Source organism: Colossoma macropomum, unplaced genomic scaffold (assembly GCF_904425465.1).
Source record: "Colossoma macropomum unplaced genomic scaffold, Colossoma_macropomum, whole genome shotgun sequence".
Lineage (NCBI taxonomy): Eukaryota > Metazoa > Chordata > Actinopteri > Characiformes > Serrasalmidae > Colossoma > Colossoma macropomum.
In genome coordinates this window covers 22,585,219-22,603,357 of record NW_023494790.1, presented here as the reverse complement: position 1 = coordinate 22,603,357, position 18,139 = coordinate 22,585,219, and the positions used below count along the sequence as shown (strand labels likewise).

Below are 18,139 nucleotides of genomic sequence, written 5' to 3'. Positions count from 1 at the left end.
AATAAGGTCTTAATTATTGGCTATTGTATCATTCTGCGTAGAAATTACAATGATAATCATATTTTTGTTATGCCCTGCATAAACACTGGAAGATCAATATATGGCTTTTCAAGCTTATTGCGATCATAAAATAGATTTTCAGCAGGACCAGCAGACAGAATTGGCAATTTCACAATTATTTTACAGCACTGATGTATGCGGACCCTCAATTATCTGTCTGTCTGTGTGTGTGTGTGTGTGTGTGTGTGTGTGTGTGTGCGTGTGCGTGTGCGTATGCGTATGCGTATGCGTATATGTGTGTATTCCAGTCATACTCACAGGTCAAAGACCAGATAATGAAAACCTTCCTCTGCAATACTGTCATGGAGTCGGACTGAGGAGAACAATAAAGAAGAGAGATTAATATTAAGTAATGCAACTGAAGTAAACACATGCAGATCAGAATCTCTCAGTCACAGCTAATTACAAGCAGCTTTCATAAGATGTCAAATAAATCAACCCACTCTGACATAACATCATTATGTAGACAGAGGCCGTTCACTGGCTGGAAAGCGAGTGCACTTCTGTGCGCGCGTGCGTGTGTGTGTGTGTGTGTGTGTGTGTGTGACACAACACGTCACGTAGACAGTGCCACACACTGAGTATAAGAGAACAGTGGGATACAGAGAGGGGGATAGCTGAGAGTCTAAAGAAAGAGGAAACAATGAGGGTGAACAAAAAAAGCATGAAGTAAAAAGAAAGAGAGAGAGAGAACAAGAGAAAGAGAGGGAGAGATGAAAAGAAGAGACAGACATGCAGAGAGATATGAAAAGGGAAAGAGAGCGAGGGGAGGGACAGAAAGAGAAAAACTTGAGTAAACAGTGCCCAGAATAGCAGGAGCCTTCAGAGAGCCCTGAGAGAACGCATCTACAGAGAGCAGGAGGGAGCAGGAGCGAGGGAGAGCGAAGGAGAAACTGCTGAATGACAGAGCAGAGATTAAGATCTGTCTGAGGTGTGTCAAAACCATATCCACATTTACACTGTCAGCATGAGGCACTTTAACAATAAAGCACTGATAAAACTCAACAATCACATCTACTGTTGTCCTGTTGTCACTGGAGAGACTGGCGAGTGGACATCCATGCCAGGATCATACAAGTAAGAGAGCCATTAAAACCATCTTTAAATCTTTTATGGGTTCTTGAGCTCAGAAAGCCTCTAAAGAACAGAAGAGAGCAAGAAAGGGAAAGAAAAAACATAGTGTATCACCATCGACTGCTAATTATTATTGTCCAGTCAAAATATTATAAATGTATATTTAGATTAGATGTATATGCTCTTACTTCTCATTTCCTCATCCTCGCGTCTCCAAATTAGTTTTCTCACACAATCATTCTTTATAGGAAAATGGGCTGGCCTTCTTTAGCCATCCATAGACAACTGTTCTCCTTTGATTTATCTACAAGGCTCATTCGAGGGGTAGGCCTACATACTCAACTCAACTAGACATCAGAACTATTTCATATGGCACTGACTTTAATGACTGGCAAAACCTTAAAGGCCTACACCACCACAACTTGCTGTAGTAAATTAGCCTTTGCTTTGTTTAGCCCTCTAGCAGTGAAATGAAATTTAGAACATGAAACTTGACAGTCTAGTGCCATTTAGGTAAAAAATGTTGCTGGATTTTTATGTTTTTCTAATCTTGATCTTTGTTATTTTTATATATTTTACTGATTTCTGATTGCTTGTTTTTCCATATACTAAGGTTCCCTATATTAAAATATATATTTTTATGGTGTGTTTATGTGGAACTACCATTTTACCTCCTTGCTTTATGCTTTACCCGTCTTACTTGTTTTGCTATTTGTTTCACACAGAATCCCTCTGTAAATGAGGTAACAGGTCACAGCACGGCTTCTCAGCATACATACATATATAGATAATTTTTTGTTTTATGCTCTATTTTTATTTGTGCACATAGAGTACAACTTATTATCCAGGATTACTGATTAATTGCATTTTAAATTGCTCTTATAAAATTGTACTTTGGAGGGAGATAGAGAGTGAGAGCGAGAGCGAGAGAGCGAGAGAGCAAGAGTGCGAGAGAGAGAGTGCAAGAGGCAGTGTTTAGCCCAGCAGCGCTCTGGCCTCTCTATTCTTTTTTCTCTCCCTCGTTCCCTTGCTTTCTCTTCCTCCATTGCTCCCTTTGTTCAGCATTTATCTGCAGCCCAAGCAGAAAACATGACAAGCTGTCCCTCTGAAAGGGAGGTGAGCCGAGGAGAAAAGCAAGGAAGCAAAAGAGAGAGAGAGGAAAAGAAATAGGGAGCAAGAGGGAAGAAACAGCAAAAGGACGAGAGAGCAGGAGGTACGGCCTGAGGGAGAGGAGAACCGTATGGAGCACAGGCCTCTGAATAAAATGAGAAAGAGTAAAAAGAGGAAGAGCAGATTGAGAGAGGAGAAAGAGAGGATAAGGCAGAGCTAAGCCTGGCATTGGCAGATATGTCAGGTTTTCTGATTACGTGTTTTAGGGACTGTTTTAGGGCGTCATGGAGCATGACCTTCAACAGAATTAGGTGCTGAATTTTACAGACAGAATCCAGCCTCAGTTCTGATTTCCGACGTATGGCTGCACGATATGGACACAATAAGAGTATCGCATAACTGTGAGTGCCTAGATTATTTAAAACACTCACAGAAACACTCATCTGGAACTGTGATTGGTCAGGATGCTCACAGCACACAGTAAAAAAACACTGTGACTGGTTAGAGGGCTCTTTAGCATATCGCAGCCTTCTGCAAGATCAGTAACGCAAAGGCCTGTATCACATCAAATGATTCAAAATGATGTTGTGCAGCCCTATTTTGAAGTCCTTCAAGTAATTCCAAATGCTTCCAAAACAATAAAAAACTAATTTCATGCATAGCCTGCATGTAACAGAGACATACAAATATACAAACTATGCTGAAGGCTTATTTCTCTGGAGAGATTTAGCCAGCTGTTCTGAACACTAAGTTAAGCTAAGCAGCTGTGACACCATCTTCATATATTTTCTCCTTTCAGTGACGAAAGATTACACTGGTAAATTCAACTGATACTGGGTCAAAAAAAGGGATTCACTGCCAAAAAGCTGAACTATCCTTTTAAACTGACCTTACACAGAGACATAACACGTAAGCAGGTGGTTAGTCCAGGTGCTGCTTCTTTTATCCTCTTCCATTCTTTTGCCTTCATTATCTCATCCCAACCATTTTCTCATGGGCTCCTCCTGCACTCCTCTTTTCAGCGCTCATGTGTTCCTGGCCTTGCTGGTGATAATTACTGTGTGCAAACGCTGAAGCCTCCCACACCGAGCGCCCCCTCTGGCTCCTACCCGCTACCCACCTCAGCACGCTATTTATAGGCCTTATTATAGAGCTTTTTGTCACTTTCTTTATGCATCTCTCATATCGGCTTCTTTTATTTCTTTCTCACCGAAACAATGCATGTGCTGGGCGCTCGATTCATGCTTGGCACACAAAACAGCATTCTGGAGAAAGGCCTCTGGCCCAGTTCGCTCACAGTAAGCCCTGGCTCCAACATAAACGCATAGAGGTGTAAACTCAAACGCTAACGAACAAAAAGCATAGTCAAGCAGTTGTCAAAGTAAAACATACTCACCAATATTGGGGTGTTTGAGAAGACGACAGATCCGGGCCTCTCGTTCCAGTTTCTGATGATCTGCATGAAAGAGAAGAGAGGAAAGAATAGAAAGTCAAAACAAGGACAAAATGAGCAGGTCTGTCTATCCTGAAACTTTGGAATCTACTTCTGATGTTCTGGAGGCAAAAGTTCATCATAAAACAGTGTACTATACTCAGAATGCAACACAGCCATTGCAGAACACAGTGATGAAAAGATGGAATGTTAGATATGTTTACTGTTTATGTCAGAGAGAGCGAGAGAGAGAGAGAGAGAGAGAGAGAGAAGGATGAAGAGATAAAGAGTGGAAAAGCAGTAAGAGTTAGTCAGGCAGGCAGGGGCTTGTTCCCCTCGCTGCTGACTGTGTCGTTAAGGAACATCGCTGCGTTAGCACTCCTGCCTGCCTGGCCTCAACATATGGATGGCCTTCCACACTCCTGCTCTCCCTAATGAGCACAGTCACACACACACACACACACACACACACACACACACGTGCAAACTAGCTGAGAAGAAGCCTGTGATCTGCAGTCTAATGATAAGAAATTGTAAAGATTATACCTAAATGACTCAGAAACAATGTTTAACAACTGCATCAAGTATGGCCCAATAGCTTTGGCCCCATCACTGGTAGAATGAGAGGTTTATCCCTGGTGATCATGCGTAACCAGGACAGCATAACTATCCTCTCTTTCTCTCCCCAAGTTGGTAGGATGGTAGCCTTTACCCTGACAGTTTGGTAGCTTGGTAGCATTGTGTGACAGTGGGGGAAACCTTGCTAGCGGGTGGTATGATACTGGTACTATGAGAGAGAGATAATTAGGGACGCACCAAATTTTTGACCACTGATCATTTTGGATGAAAATGTTCAAAAAAGCATATTCAGTTTTCAACTAAAAGAGTAAAAAAAAAACTAAGATTAAACAGGCCTACAACGAAGTACTGAAATCTAAGACATAATTTTAAATGGTATTAACACTGAGAAATAGTTATTAAATCATTGCTTCTTTCTTTTACTCTCCTGTGCCAGTCAGTGCAGACACATTCAATATTTAGGCCACATTTTACAGTTTCTAGGGACATTACACAGACGATTCATATTTCTGTTCATGCCAAGAATCAAGAGGGAACACAACAACCAAGAACTGCTCCACTACAGATTTGATACCATTTGAAAATATGACACTCAAAATGCAGAATACAGCAAAACGAGAAACAGAAAGGAAAGTCCCTGCTAGCACATCAATGCCATTTGTAGCCATGATGAAAAATTCACAAATGACTGTGCCAAAGAGCAAAGTATAACTAAAAATTATGGAATTAATCGTCTTGAATAACCATTCTCTGTTGTTGAGGATGTTGGTGGAACACACTATAGCTTACATACTGTAATTATTTTACAAAGTTTATGTAACTGTTTTTACCTTTTGTCAGCTTTCTTTCTGTTCCAGATTTTGGCACAGTGTGTCCTGAATGCCACGGACTTTCACTTCAGTACAGAGCTAAAACACAGTTTTTAAACACTTTCTTAACACTTACCTCAAGAATGGCGCATTAACCACAAAAAGTCTGGACTCACGCTTCGCTCCTTTAGTATGGCAGCAGTGCTGTAAAGCTTATGCTGCTAACAACTTGCGACACCTCATCTTCACAATCAGCATTATATAAACTGCACACCAAAATCTTGCCAATTTGCCAATCTGTGCAGTTCACAACTATGACAGAATGGTATTGGTACTTAGGCCCCGTTCACACCTGTTATTGGTTATGTGGCCAAAGAGGCATCTGACCACAAAACATGGGTAGTGTAAACACTAATGCATCCGGAGAGCAATGAAGGACCACCTTAAATCAACTGTGTCATTACAGCAGAGAGGAAAGCAACTGCTTCAATAGTGTCAATAACCAATGCAGAACTGTGAGAATACTTCCAAATCAGCAAGGACTGTGGCAACCTGCGACGTTATCATGCTAACCCATATCTTTATACAATGGTAGAAAGGGCATGAAATCCAAATCTGTCTTGCTTGATCAGTCAGATTTGAAAATCAAGGAAAACGATTCTGTGCTACCTGTCAGACACTGCATGTATGCATGACTGAAAGGACCTTTTGAGTGTCATACACTTATCACAGCAGGTACTAGGCAAAAGCTATGATAAGACTTGTTACGGAAACATATAATATTCAACTAGAACTTGAAAAAAATGCTTGTTATAAAACAACGAGGTCTAAAGCGCACTGCAAAAGTATTTTCAGTTCAGAAGGCAAACATTCATCACTCCTCGAAGACTGTTTCACTGGAAAACAAGCGAAACAATTGACAGTATATAAACTCTTTGGTTATACAAACATCCTGTATTTCAAACTAATATGACCTTCTTTGCCATGTCATCATTATTGATTATTGCTTCCAGTTTAGAGCTGGGCGATATGGCCAAAAATGTTATCACGACAAACAAAATTCATATCGTTCGATATCGATACATATCGCGATAAATGTCAAAACATTATTTCTTTCAAGGTTGAAGGCTGATTTTTGCTCCTGGGGTGTTAATTGCTGTTTTAAACTATGCTTTATGTTCAGAACATGACAAACCCTCAAACAGGTGAACATTTCACAAATCTGTCACAGGAGAGTGGGAGAACGTGTCTGGTGAGCTGTTTTTACCAGCTGGAAAAGCATGGCTATTTTGTAATAGTCATAATTTAAGAAACAAAACAGATTATTTTTAGCTGGTGACGAGCGCTCGGCTACTCCGTTACAAATGACATCACAGTATTCAGACACCAGCTAGCGACGACTGGATTTCTCTATACTATCGTAGTAGTTTAAGTGGTGAACCGCAAAATATCAACACCAGACAGTCCTCCTTTTAGGTACGTTTAAACGGAAAGCGGTGTTTTGTGTCTTGTTTGATCCACAGTATCATCAGTTCTCCGTGTTGTGCGAGTGATGAAGCGCTGCTTCTAGTTAGCCAGCTGCTAAAAACAGCTAGCCTGGAAAGATAGCGCTCTCCCGCTCTCCAATGCCTCACAGCTTCCTCGGTTTACTTTCGTTTAAATCAGGGCTGTAATTTACATGAACTCACTTCTTTCTTTCACTTTCGTTGCTTGGGAATGCACTCATACTAAATTATGACTGTCCGAGCGCTGTAACAGCGCTGTAGTTGTGAGGGTTGTGATTTAACGCTGCTTAAGCTGGTTAGGATGTTAGGAAGGAGGTGAGTTCGCTGTAGGACAGTATAGTTACTCCACTGACCTCGTCACTCAGACTCGGTCACAGGAGAGCAGATCACCGGTCGCTCCGCTCAAACAGGGAATGTATAACTCCGCGTTTCAGCCGTTGCTAAAGACTCATCTTCCTCGTCGCCCCCTCCCTCTCTAATCATGTAGAAAAACTCGGAAGTGCGCCCTCTCCTGGCGACAGCAGAGTAGTGTCGCTTTCCTTGCCATAAAAAATGCCACCAAGGCTTTCGCTGAACGTGGGAGTGTGAGAGTGGTGTATTATATCGAACATGTCGTATCGCTCTATCGAGGAAAAGTTATATCGCGATAATCATCGTTATCGTTTCATCGCCCAGCCCTATTCCAGTTATTATATTTAATTTTCCTTTCTATGCTTTTGTTATCTCATATGATAACATTAGATAAGTGCAGTGGCCCTTAAACTAGTAGTTTAACCCACAGAAACCGCCTGTGGTTGTTTAAATATTGTTTAATATGGCAAAGGTCAAAGGTCATTTTTGCTGCCATCTTGTATGTGTCCTGAAAAGCGATGAGTGTCCTAAATAGTCCTGCATTCAAGATGCTCCACAAACTAACTCGTTCTTTTTTTTTCAGTGTTCTGTTGCCACAGCAAAAGGTGAAAGGTTACCACGAGGACAGATGACAGAGAGTGAGTCAGTGACTGGGGTGTCTCCGCACTCACTCTAATGATACAGCCAGCGCTCTTGCTCACGGCCGCATGCTGCTCCATTCCACCCAGTAACGAGCACATAAACCCAAATCAGCATGCCACAGCCAGCCTTGTCTTACACTGCATGACGAAGCTCATAAAGACAGGAAATGTATGCTGCGAAAGCGAACACTTCCCCAAACCACTAGACTGAAGTCGAGGCGAGGCACTACTTAAACTATCACAGAGGAACTAGTGGACATTACTGCTGTGTACACAAAGATACTAGTGAACACTGAGGGTCAGTTTCCTGCAGAGGGATAAAGCCTAGTCCTTGACTAGGTTGTACTGTTAATAGAGACTCTCCACTGAAAGGGAAATATAGTCCTGAACTAGGCATAATCCCTGTCTAAGAAACCAGCCCTAAATTTATAAAGATTAAATCTAACCTCTGAAGACATGTATCATCTCAAATAAACGGTCTCATCAACAGGAACATCAACAGGTATTCACGACAGCATAGCAATTTTAAGGAACCAAAACATTTTGACAATATCTGCTTAATATCTGATTAATTTATGTATTAATAATATTAATATATGATTAATATCTGCTGATTTAATATAATAACTGCAATATGTTCAATGCTGGTTAAAATGTGCTCTACATTTCTAGTTAAAAAGTGCATTTACATTTCTCAATCTCAAATAAACAGTCTAAAATAGTCTAAAATAATCTAAATATTGCGGTGTGGGGGCAGAGCTTCCCAGAATTCTCAATGTTTTTGCTTTTGTTGATTTCTATTGATTTTTTGCTGATTTTTCTGATCATATTACATAATCATTAGGGCTCAACCAATACATTGGTTGGCCAATTACATTGCAAATCAGTACCTTTTTTTTTTAGATTGCAGCACCACCAGGATTTGAACTGTCAGTCTACTGATAATAGAACCAAACCTTAGACAGATGCACAACTGAGCAGCTCAAAATGAGACACCGACCATACACCAGTTCTACATACTGAATTAGTGAATCTGAATACAAAACATCATGCCAAGTATTACAAAAGCATTTAAAACGCATCCAAACCTAAACGTTAGCATGCAAATAACACAGAACTCTTTTATGAAGAGACTAATGAAAAATAACAGGTGATTAGCAGAAAAAAAGCACAACTCATCCTGGATAGCTCTGCCCCCAGGGCTGCAATTTATTATTTAATATTGAGACTTTCTGTTGTTTAACAGAGTTTAAGAAGTGTGATTAAGAACTGACAATCATATCAGTTATCTTAAACTACTGGATTCTAAAATTACACCATAAAATCTGAATAGAAAATTACACTGGCTGATGTTATTGGCCGTCCAAAGTTTTAACCCCCTAAAGCCACCATCAGCCACAAAAGTTCCATACTGTTCGGGTGCTATGATTCATATTTTTTCTGATATAATTGGGATGATATGACATGCATAATAAGTTTTCAAGATGTGGCTTGAGACAATAAACACTACTGATATTCAGCATATTTGATTTTATGCTAAAAACAGTGTCATATCAGACACGCTGACACAAATTGGAATGGTTTACATGGTTAAGAACATGCTGCATAAGGTCATTTATATTTTATTATATATACAGTTATAAGTATCTGAAAGACAATTAAAAATAAATAAATGTTGCCATTTATTTATTTTTTAATTTACTTCTGCACCATAGTGCAAAAAACTTGTTGTATTGTGACATTTGTGTATTTCTACATTATAGTACAACACATCAGTCAGGTCATCGTTCTATTTTTTGTTTGTGGTTCTGTTCTCCCCTGACTTCCCTCTCTCTGCTTCTCATCATCTTACCACATTCCCTTTATGGGCGGGATTAGCTCTGAGCTAACACACAACACACACACAGGCACATACACATGCACGCTCCAAGCTAACAGGATTACATCCTCGCTCAGCTTGGCCTGTGACCCAGTGGAGGATTAACCCTTCATGTGCTGCTGGCATGAGTACAGTTTCTCCTGCCCACCCTGGAGTTTCACTGCTGCCAGCGTCCTCTCAAATCACTGAACACTGCAAATGCAACTGCCCAGAGCTAGATAGGCTTACAGGTGTGGTAAAGAATCACCTTAGAGACAAAATGAGCCTACAGGCCACTGCACAGTTATAGGCCACTCTCTACAGCAAAGCAGAACGAGCCAGTGAAAGAACAATAGAAAAGAAAAGGAACAGATAGAAAAATAAGATGGACTGTGAGAGCAAGAAAAAGATAAGAGAAGCTGAAGATTTGTGAAAAAAACAGGAGAAGGTAACAAGAGTCATGATAGTGGACCAGTGATGAGAGAACTGAGGGAGAGAGAGAAGAGAGAGCGAGAGAGCGAGAGAGAGAGAGAGAGAGAGAGAGAGAGAGAGAGAGAGAGAGAGAGAGCGCGAGAGAAAGAAAGAGAGAGAGCGCGAGAGAGAGAGAGAGAGAGAGAGGGAGAAGGAAAGAAGCTGATATGGTGGCTGGGGATCCGTCACGGAAGCACTTCAATTCCCAGAAACAACAGAGCTCACTTATTTGACACATTAAATATTCATCCAACCACCCTTCCATTCACTCATCCCTTCCATCCGTTCTTTCTTTTCTCTTATCAATCATCTTATCCAGGCAGTATTAAACTCAAATGGAGCCCCACCAACCTTTTATTTACCTCAAAGCAAACAACTTCTGATTCAACATCCCCCCAGAAAAGTGATGGCGAAGATAAAAATTAGCTAAGAGCTTCTTTATAGAAGTTTGGAGTGATAGATAATGGAGGCTTTGACAGAGACTGGTTAGGACTCTACTACACAAACGAGTTTGTGTATTAGCGTGTTTTTCATTAGCATTAATCACTGGCAATCTACAAATGAACTCAGGTCATTATTTCAAAAGCTATTCGCACTGTATTTGTTGCCATACATTCAGTATTTTAGCACTCCAAACTACATTTTCTTTGTCTATTACACACAAACTCGAAATAGGAGAGGAAGTTCCATTACTTTATTACACTGGAGACGCCAGTGAGACACGTCAGCACAGCACTCATCACTGCTCCGATTTCACTACTGATCACACATACGACCTGTAGTAATGTACACACACACACACACACACACACACACACACACACCCCAAATATGATGCATAATTAAACGAGGGGGTGGAGATAGGATGGGTTCCCAGTTCTGTCATTGATTCAGTATAAAGAGAAATTGAAAGAAGCAGACAGAGAGATAAGGAGAGAAACAGTAGGAACCACAAGACAGACACACTGAGTGAAAACATGAAAGATGCTATGAACAAAAAGGCCATCCAGTCAGATTGGTGACATATTTAGCAGCAAGAAGATGGGAAACACAGAGATTATGACTGTGCCATACAGAGATGGGGAACCCACACTAGTGAGAGCATGTAGGAGGGAGAGAGAGACACACACACACAAACAGAATGAGAAAGAGAAAGAGAGAGCGAGAGAGAGAGAGAGAGAGAGAGAGAGAGAGAGAGAGAGAGAGAGAGAGAGAGACACACACTGTGGGGGTGAGAGAGGATTACATGAAACATCCATTTGGTGAATCACATCTCCCCCGCAGGTTGATTCTGTACTCTAAAGCCTGATTTCTGCATACGCCAAAATGTCAAAAACGCAAATCAACACTTAGTGATGCGCATGCCATGCTGGACATTTAACAATATTCCCAACTTGGCAGAGGAACTGCACCAATCAGAAGTTCTATGACCAATTCCCATTACAACATCATTACAGTCAAATCGGTCAATGGACGATACTCATTAGCCAAAATTTTTTAAAGCAACATCAACAACAAATAGACAATAAGATTGTTTATTTGCTCTTTAAACAAAGCTTGCAATTTGCAGGGTAAATGAACACACTGATATGAAACATACAGACCGGTGCACATCTAAGTACACATTCCTGTACAAAAAAAGAAAAAGTAACAGATGCAGTAACTTAGAATGGGACAGCTTTTCACTTAGATTTCTTTAAATGTCTAAGTCTTGTGTGTAAACTTGCACACAACCTTTTACAGAAAGAAGAGTCAATATTTTTCCACTTAGCATTGACAGCTTCGAACAGTTGAAAAACACTGCCAAGCTAGTTTGTGTTTAACATGAGGCCAAATATTCTCTATAGGGTTTAAATCTTGACTCTGATCAGACCAGAACAATCAGTAAAAAACCCATTATATTTTGGGTTTGGCCAATTTTTTTTTTTTTTTGCACTGGAGTGAATGTTGCACATGTATACTTGGCTCACATGATTTATATCTAAAAACTGTAACACAGATCAGCTAAAACAAAAATATATCACCATAGAAGATGTTTGGAACGAATATTGGCCCTTTGGATAAAGCAGTCTGGAAGTGGGCAATATGAGGATATTTATTGTTAACGTAATAAATGACATCACAACGGTCTTTTCTGAGTATATTTTGGATGTCCACAGTACTTAAACGAACGACTACATGTTTCATTACAATAACAGCATTAAGTTGTTTAATCTGAATTAGTGCAGCACAGTATGTGAAAAAATGAATGAAAATCCTTTCATTAATTTATTTTTGACAGTATTTTTAAATGTGGCACTACTGGTTCTGTTTTGTCTGCTCCATCTTACCAAACTACAAAAAAAGAAAAATATTTTAATGTATAACGTCATAAAGGTGTATTAAAGTGTTGTGATGTTATATTTTTACCATGTCAACCACAACTACATCAATTAACACCATAAACAGAAGCAGAAGAAACAGATCTTCTGCTTTGACTACCAAAATACGGCCTTACTGATGAACGTTGTACTGTTCCTGAACAGACAGACGCTGACTTCACTGTAGTCATAAATGCTGTGACACTTGAAGTCTTTGCATATGTCTGTGTGTGTGTTCGTTCAATCATTCATGAGATCAGCAGTTCATTCATCGCTACTTTATGAATAATGCCAGTGAGGCCAAAAGCCTCTCCTCGTTAATGTCTGGCCTTTCAAAAGCATTTCCTGTCTCTTCAATTGGACATCTGCACATCCATTACTCATGCCCCCCCTCCGCATTCCTCAATCTTTACCAATAAAAAAGGCACTAAAGTGAGCACACCTAGCCCACACATCAACCAGGAAACACAGAGGAGCCGCCTGTCTTCTGCTGTGCATCAAATAGTAAAAAGAGAATGACGGTCACAGCTGCAAGCCAGCAGCTACTCGTCTTCTGTCTGGTTCATCTTTCATTCATTAACACGCAAAAGAGGAAGCAGTAAAGCAAGCAGGTATGTTGTTAAATGAGATACAGCACAAGTCTAAAAGTCCAGAGCACAACACTGCAACAGGAAACCCTCCACTGCTTCATTTACTGCTGGGGTTACAGGCCAGTTACTCTCCTAGCTGCTGGCGCATAAAGAAAAGGCTAATTACATCCCCACCCCCAATCTGGGCACAGTTCCCCAAAAGCACCTTAGTGTTAAGATCATCTTAACTAGCAGAGAGAGTGTTCAATGTGATGCACGCTCTACAATTTAAGAATCATATTTGTGCTAAATATGCTTTTGGGAAAAATTGCCCTGAATACTGAAAAAAAAGTTTTGCCTGCTTGTGTCAGCCTCAGACGTTCTGCCCACAGAGGTACATAAACTCTCTCATATTTACAGTATGTCAAGTCATTTCTGTTCTCACTGGCTATACATATGTCAGTGTGTTTTGCAGTGCTGTAGTACTCGAGTGCTCCATCTTGGTCTCAAGACCATAAATTAATGGTCTTGTTCTTCTCTTGTCTTGACATCATATTGATTCAGTCTCGTCTCTGTCTCGGGGTAAGGTGGACTCGGAAATTGCTCTCGAGACCAGCCAAGCGCAATGCCTCAATCTGAGGTAACTGGGAACAGAACTTTTTTCCAATCATTATCTAATATCAACAAAATCTTCAGGATCGATTTGATATGTATCGGTACCAATTTTCAGCCCAAATGCGCGATAAGCCAATATCTTGCTAACTAGCTGATCCTGAGAGCTGATAAGTGACGTAAAACATATGAGCCATATTTCACCTGAGGTGACAGAATGTAACTGCTACACCATTTAAGGTGGAATGGTCGAACAAGAAACTGGTGTATAGAAAGCCTCGTCATGTCTGTTTAACTAACATGTGCAGCTATAATTAACACGGTTTGCTGTCAACTTTGAGAATTCATTTCTGTTAGCATGTTAGCATCCTAGCGCTAATCTTGGCTTACACTGCCCTAGCTTAATGGCCTACAGGTTTTGGCATTTAACAAAAAAAAAAAAAAATAATAAGACACAGAACTACAAAAGCCATCATATGTCAGCTCTTTATTGCATATTTAAAAATCCATCCATGAAGCAGGAGGCCTGTTTGTCCTGCTAGCTGCGCCAGATATTTCAATCAATCATAACCCTAGCCTGAGGTACCAGAAAGTAACTGCTGCACCATTTAAGGTGGAATGGGAAATTCTGAACAAGAAGCTGGCGAAATAAGAAGCTGACTTAAGCTTCATCTAGAGTTGAAAAGCATGAAAAGGGATGAGGATGTTGCTCTGTTTCTGCATATCAGTAACATTAACTTATTTTTGCTGTTTCACAAAACCTATAGGTCAGTATTGTGTTGTGCCATTTGCTGACGTTTGACAGCTAATCCCAACTGGTTAGCTTCGCAGGAGCAATTGTAGCAACAGTTTGCTAACTGTTTTTGTCCGTACAACGTTTGTGAAGGGTTGTATGGCAAAAAACATCTAAAGATGTGTCGTTTGCCTTGGCAACGTGCCTCTATGAATTTGGGGGTCGGAGCTTCTGAACGAACACTGAAGGTAGGGGTGTATCTGTGTTGCCGTTGGGTTGAAATATCAACAACCGTTCCCCTGAATTGCTTACTGTGCCTTTCAATGTTGCATCCAGCCCCGCCCTCAATCGGCATCGGCCCCAAAAACACTGATCAGTCCATCTCTAGTTTTTACTATGTTTTCATTTTATCATGAAAATGGACTTAACTCAAATCGGTGTGTTCAGGTCTTAGTCTTGACTTAACTATAAAATTAGTGTTTTTGCAAGCAGCTGCCTGTCCAGCATGCCGTTCCAACTGTGAACGCTGCTATGAGCTGGGAAACACTGCTTTAAAGATATGAAGGTAAGAGATAGAATGCTTATAGTCATTGTTTTAGAGTTATAATAATAAAAATAATAATAATAATAATAATAATAATAATAATAATAATAATAATGCTGAAATATTTTTATATTTGCTTTTTTTCTTGGCTCCACTGTGCCTCAAAGTCTTGAGGTGAACGTTCTCTGGGCCCTGAACTGCTTAATGATGCCATGTGATCACTAGATGCAGTGCTATCAGACTTGTGATGCCACCAGAGGACGAAAACAGAATATCAAGATACTTCAACTACTAAAACTGTGAGACAAACAGAAAAAATTGTTTTAATAATTACATTACGGTCACATAAGCAAAACTCAATCGTCATTTTGTGACTGGCATTAATGGTGGCCTCAAAGCATGCATTGCGAGTCTTCACGTTCATTCATCAATGCCCACCATATATTGGTTAAAAGCTGTAATTCCTTCTCTGCGAATCCCCAACAGAATAAATAAATAAATAAAGCTTGGGAAAATGTTCCGCTTTCATTTGGGCTGGCAAGGCCGTTTGCCGGCCCACAAACACAGTGATAAAGCTGAAATTACAGGCGCTTCATGTTCCGTGACTTGTCGAGATAATGCCTTCATTAGGATGCCTGAGGGAGAGGAGAGGAGGCAGCTGAGTGGAGAGCGAGGACACACACACACCATACATCCAGGTGCCTATGTGAATACCTATGAGAATAGCTGATACGTACATGGATGACAAACTTCCGTACATGCAGGTACCTATGAGAATAGCTCAATCCTTACATTGATCTGTGTGGAGAAAGAGAGAAAAAGAAAGATCTACCTAATAGCCACATATATTCCCAGAAACAACACAGCTCACCTATTTGACACATTAATCATTCATTCACCTCTCTATTCATCCATCCATCCACATAAACAGACTGTGTGTGCATGTGCTGGGCTAGTGTTTTGCTTTATTGTGCTGAGGCTTGGGGATTTCTAGCTCAATTACTAGCCCACAAATAAGAGCCACTCACTTTTTTGTTGCAATCAACTAATCTGCAGCAGCAGCATGCGACAGAGAGGCTAGGACATACACATAGACACACACACACAGACACACACACAGACAGACCAGCACGTCCTGATGCAGACCAGCCTGACCAACCATCCACTCTGCTACACAAGATAATATATGCCTTTCAACCACTCTGAATACAAGGTCTGAATAGGCCAGTACACATTCAGAAACATGCAGGTTTTCACCTTCACAGACTCAGTCTGACATTTTCCCAATAGCATATGAGCGCAACATCAATGTGAATCTCAAGAGGTACTACTGTTTCTCTTCAATTTCTATACCGTCTTTGCTCATTTCAGTCATTTAAGACAGTCACTAGCTCATTTTTAGAGTCAGATTTGTGTTTCAACCTTGAAATGCAGTCTAAACCCGAGGAGCAAAAACCTTGAAACACGTAAGATTTTTATTTTGTTTTTTAATATCTTTAAGCTAGTGTGTATCATCTTACTCAGATTCCCAAATCCCTATTATTCACTCACTCACTTTGTCTCTGTTCCAAACAAAATACTAAAATCCCACAGGCTAATCTCACATCAAAGGAGAAAGTCACAGAGTTTATGTGACGTAGACCTGCTTGACTTCATATTTCCCTCACCTATTTGTAGGTGTGTTTCCACCATGATTCATCAGAATCTTTTCCAGTCACAACAAGGACACTAAAATTGGAGGTGGAGCCTTTAGTTTGACGTAACTGTGCAAAAGGGGAGGGGTTAATAAAGTGGGGCCTGTTAGAACTTTGCTAGAGGCTCTCTCGCTCTCTCTTTCTCTCTCTACTATAGGAGAGCTTTACCTCAGAGGCCAGGGGTGAGGTCAGACAGGCCCTGTTGCCCTGTGCTAAAAAAACACTCAAATCCCCACTGGGCACGCTGCCAACTCACACCACTCACTGCTCCACGTGCAGACATAGAGCACACAGGCCTTAAGAGCAGTCTGTCTGTGTGAGTGAGAAAGAGAGAGATTACAGAAGAGTAACGAATATGTAGTGAAGGCCAACATACAGGTTTTGTGTAAGTGTGGCAAATAGAGAGATGTCTAGCACCTGTCTGGCACCAACATTGCACCAAATACAAAAAATACACTGCGATCAAAAATACAGTGCGTCAGTGTGTTAGCTTAACCATTTCCAAGCCACTCCTTGAGGTTAACTCAATGTTTACAGCTACCATGCAATACCTAGTTTGGCTAATCAACCCTTTATTAAACTAAATAAGTTGTGCTGCTGATGGATTTCAGCAAGCCCATGCAATGGCTGGAGCACACTGAGAAGACAGGAACCAAAACTGCACTCTTATAACCAAGAATGTTTAAAAAAAATAATTGCACTGGCTGCCAAAGACTTTTGCACAGTACCGTACATTTAAGAAGAATTTTCTAAGCCTAATCATAAACCAAGATCCTAACCTTAAAGAAGATTTTTTTTTCTAAATTTCTGCATAACTCGATCACTTTGACGTGAACAAAGTAATTCAACATAATTTGATGTGAAATAGTTAATTGTAGCGCAGTAAAATACAGTCAGTAAACTTACTGACCAAATTTCGTTACAATGGTGCTGAAAGGAACCGAGGGTTACAATGCAAATATGGCCATTTTGATGCCCTGAATGTACCTCCCTGCCTAGAATGGATTTAATAAAATTGCTCTAGGCCAAAACACTCACAAAACCACATCCCAGACATCAGACAACATATTCGTAACTACTTAATGTAATAACTAGCTTTCACAGGTATTAAAGGCATCACACGTGTGGTTCCTATCGTCACCGCTGTGAACAATTCTGACTTGGTAAGTTTCTCTACAATAGAGCATCAAACTAGTGTGAATGGGTATTTACATCTTAATGATTTAATTATGCAGACATAAACATTAAACATGGAGCTTTTGCAAAAAGCTCTTTACAAAATCAGGACCATTTTGCTGGTTCTGACAATGTAGGTTAGCCTTGTTTTTAACACTGGTTTTCCTAGACAGGCAGTTCTGAAAATACACACACACACACACACACACACACACACACACACACACACAGCCCCTCTTTATCTGCCTTTGGCCATCAGTCGGTTGCCTGCACAGTGAGAGCTTTCCCTGGGCTCTGGTCTGCAAGGCCACCCTGTCTAGCCTTCCAATCTTCCATCTGTATACTTTCTTCCTCTCTACTCACCCCTCCTCTCCAACTTCTCTCCCCACTTCTGTCCTCTTGTGCCCCAATTTTATTACTGAGAAAGACTTTCAATCATGCTTGTACAAGCTTCAATGTTCAGCAGCACTGGAGAAAGGGTATAATTCATAAAAGACATTGAATTAAAACTACTAACAGAACTTTCAGCATCAGCATCAAACATGCTGAGACTATGCAAGT

At 40.5% G+C, this 18,139-nt stretch overlaps 1 protein-coding gene across 16 annotated transcripts in view; it reads right to left on the bottom strand.

Moving 5' to 3' along the window:
- Positions 1-18,139, bottom strand: part of camk2g1 (calcium/calmodulin-dependent protein kinase (CaM kinase) II gamma 1) — a 78,713-nt gene that overhangs the window by 34,474 nt on the left and 26,100 nt on the right. For all 16 annotated transcript variants that reach the window (XM_036572558.1, XM_036572563.1, XM_036572568.1 and 13 more), the window contains exons 3-4: positions 3,641-3,700; positions 319-373 (exon numbers count right to left, since the gene is read on the bottom strand). In XM_036572558.1, the coding sequence (XP_036428451.1) occupies positions 319-373; positions 3,641-3,700 (115 nt within the window). The remainder of the gene's footprint in view (positions 1-318; positions 374-3,640; positions 3,701-18,139) is intronic.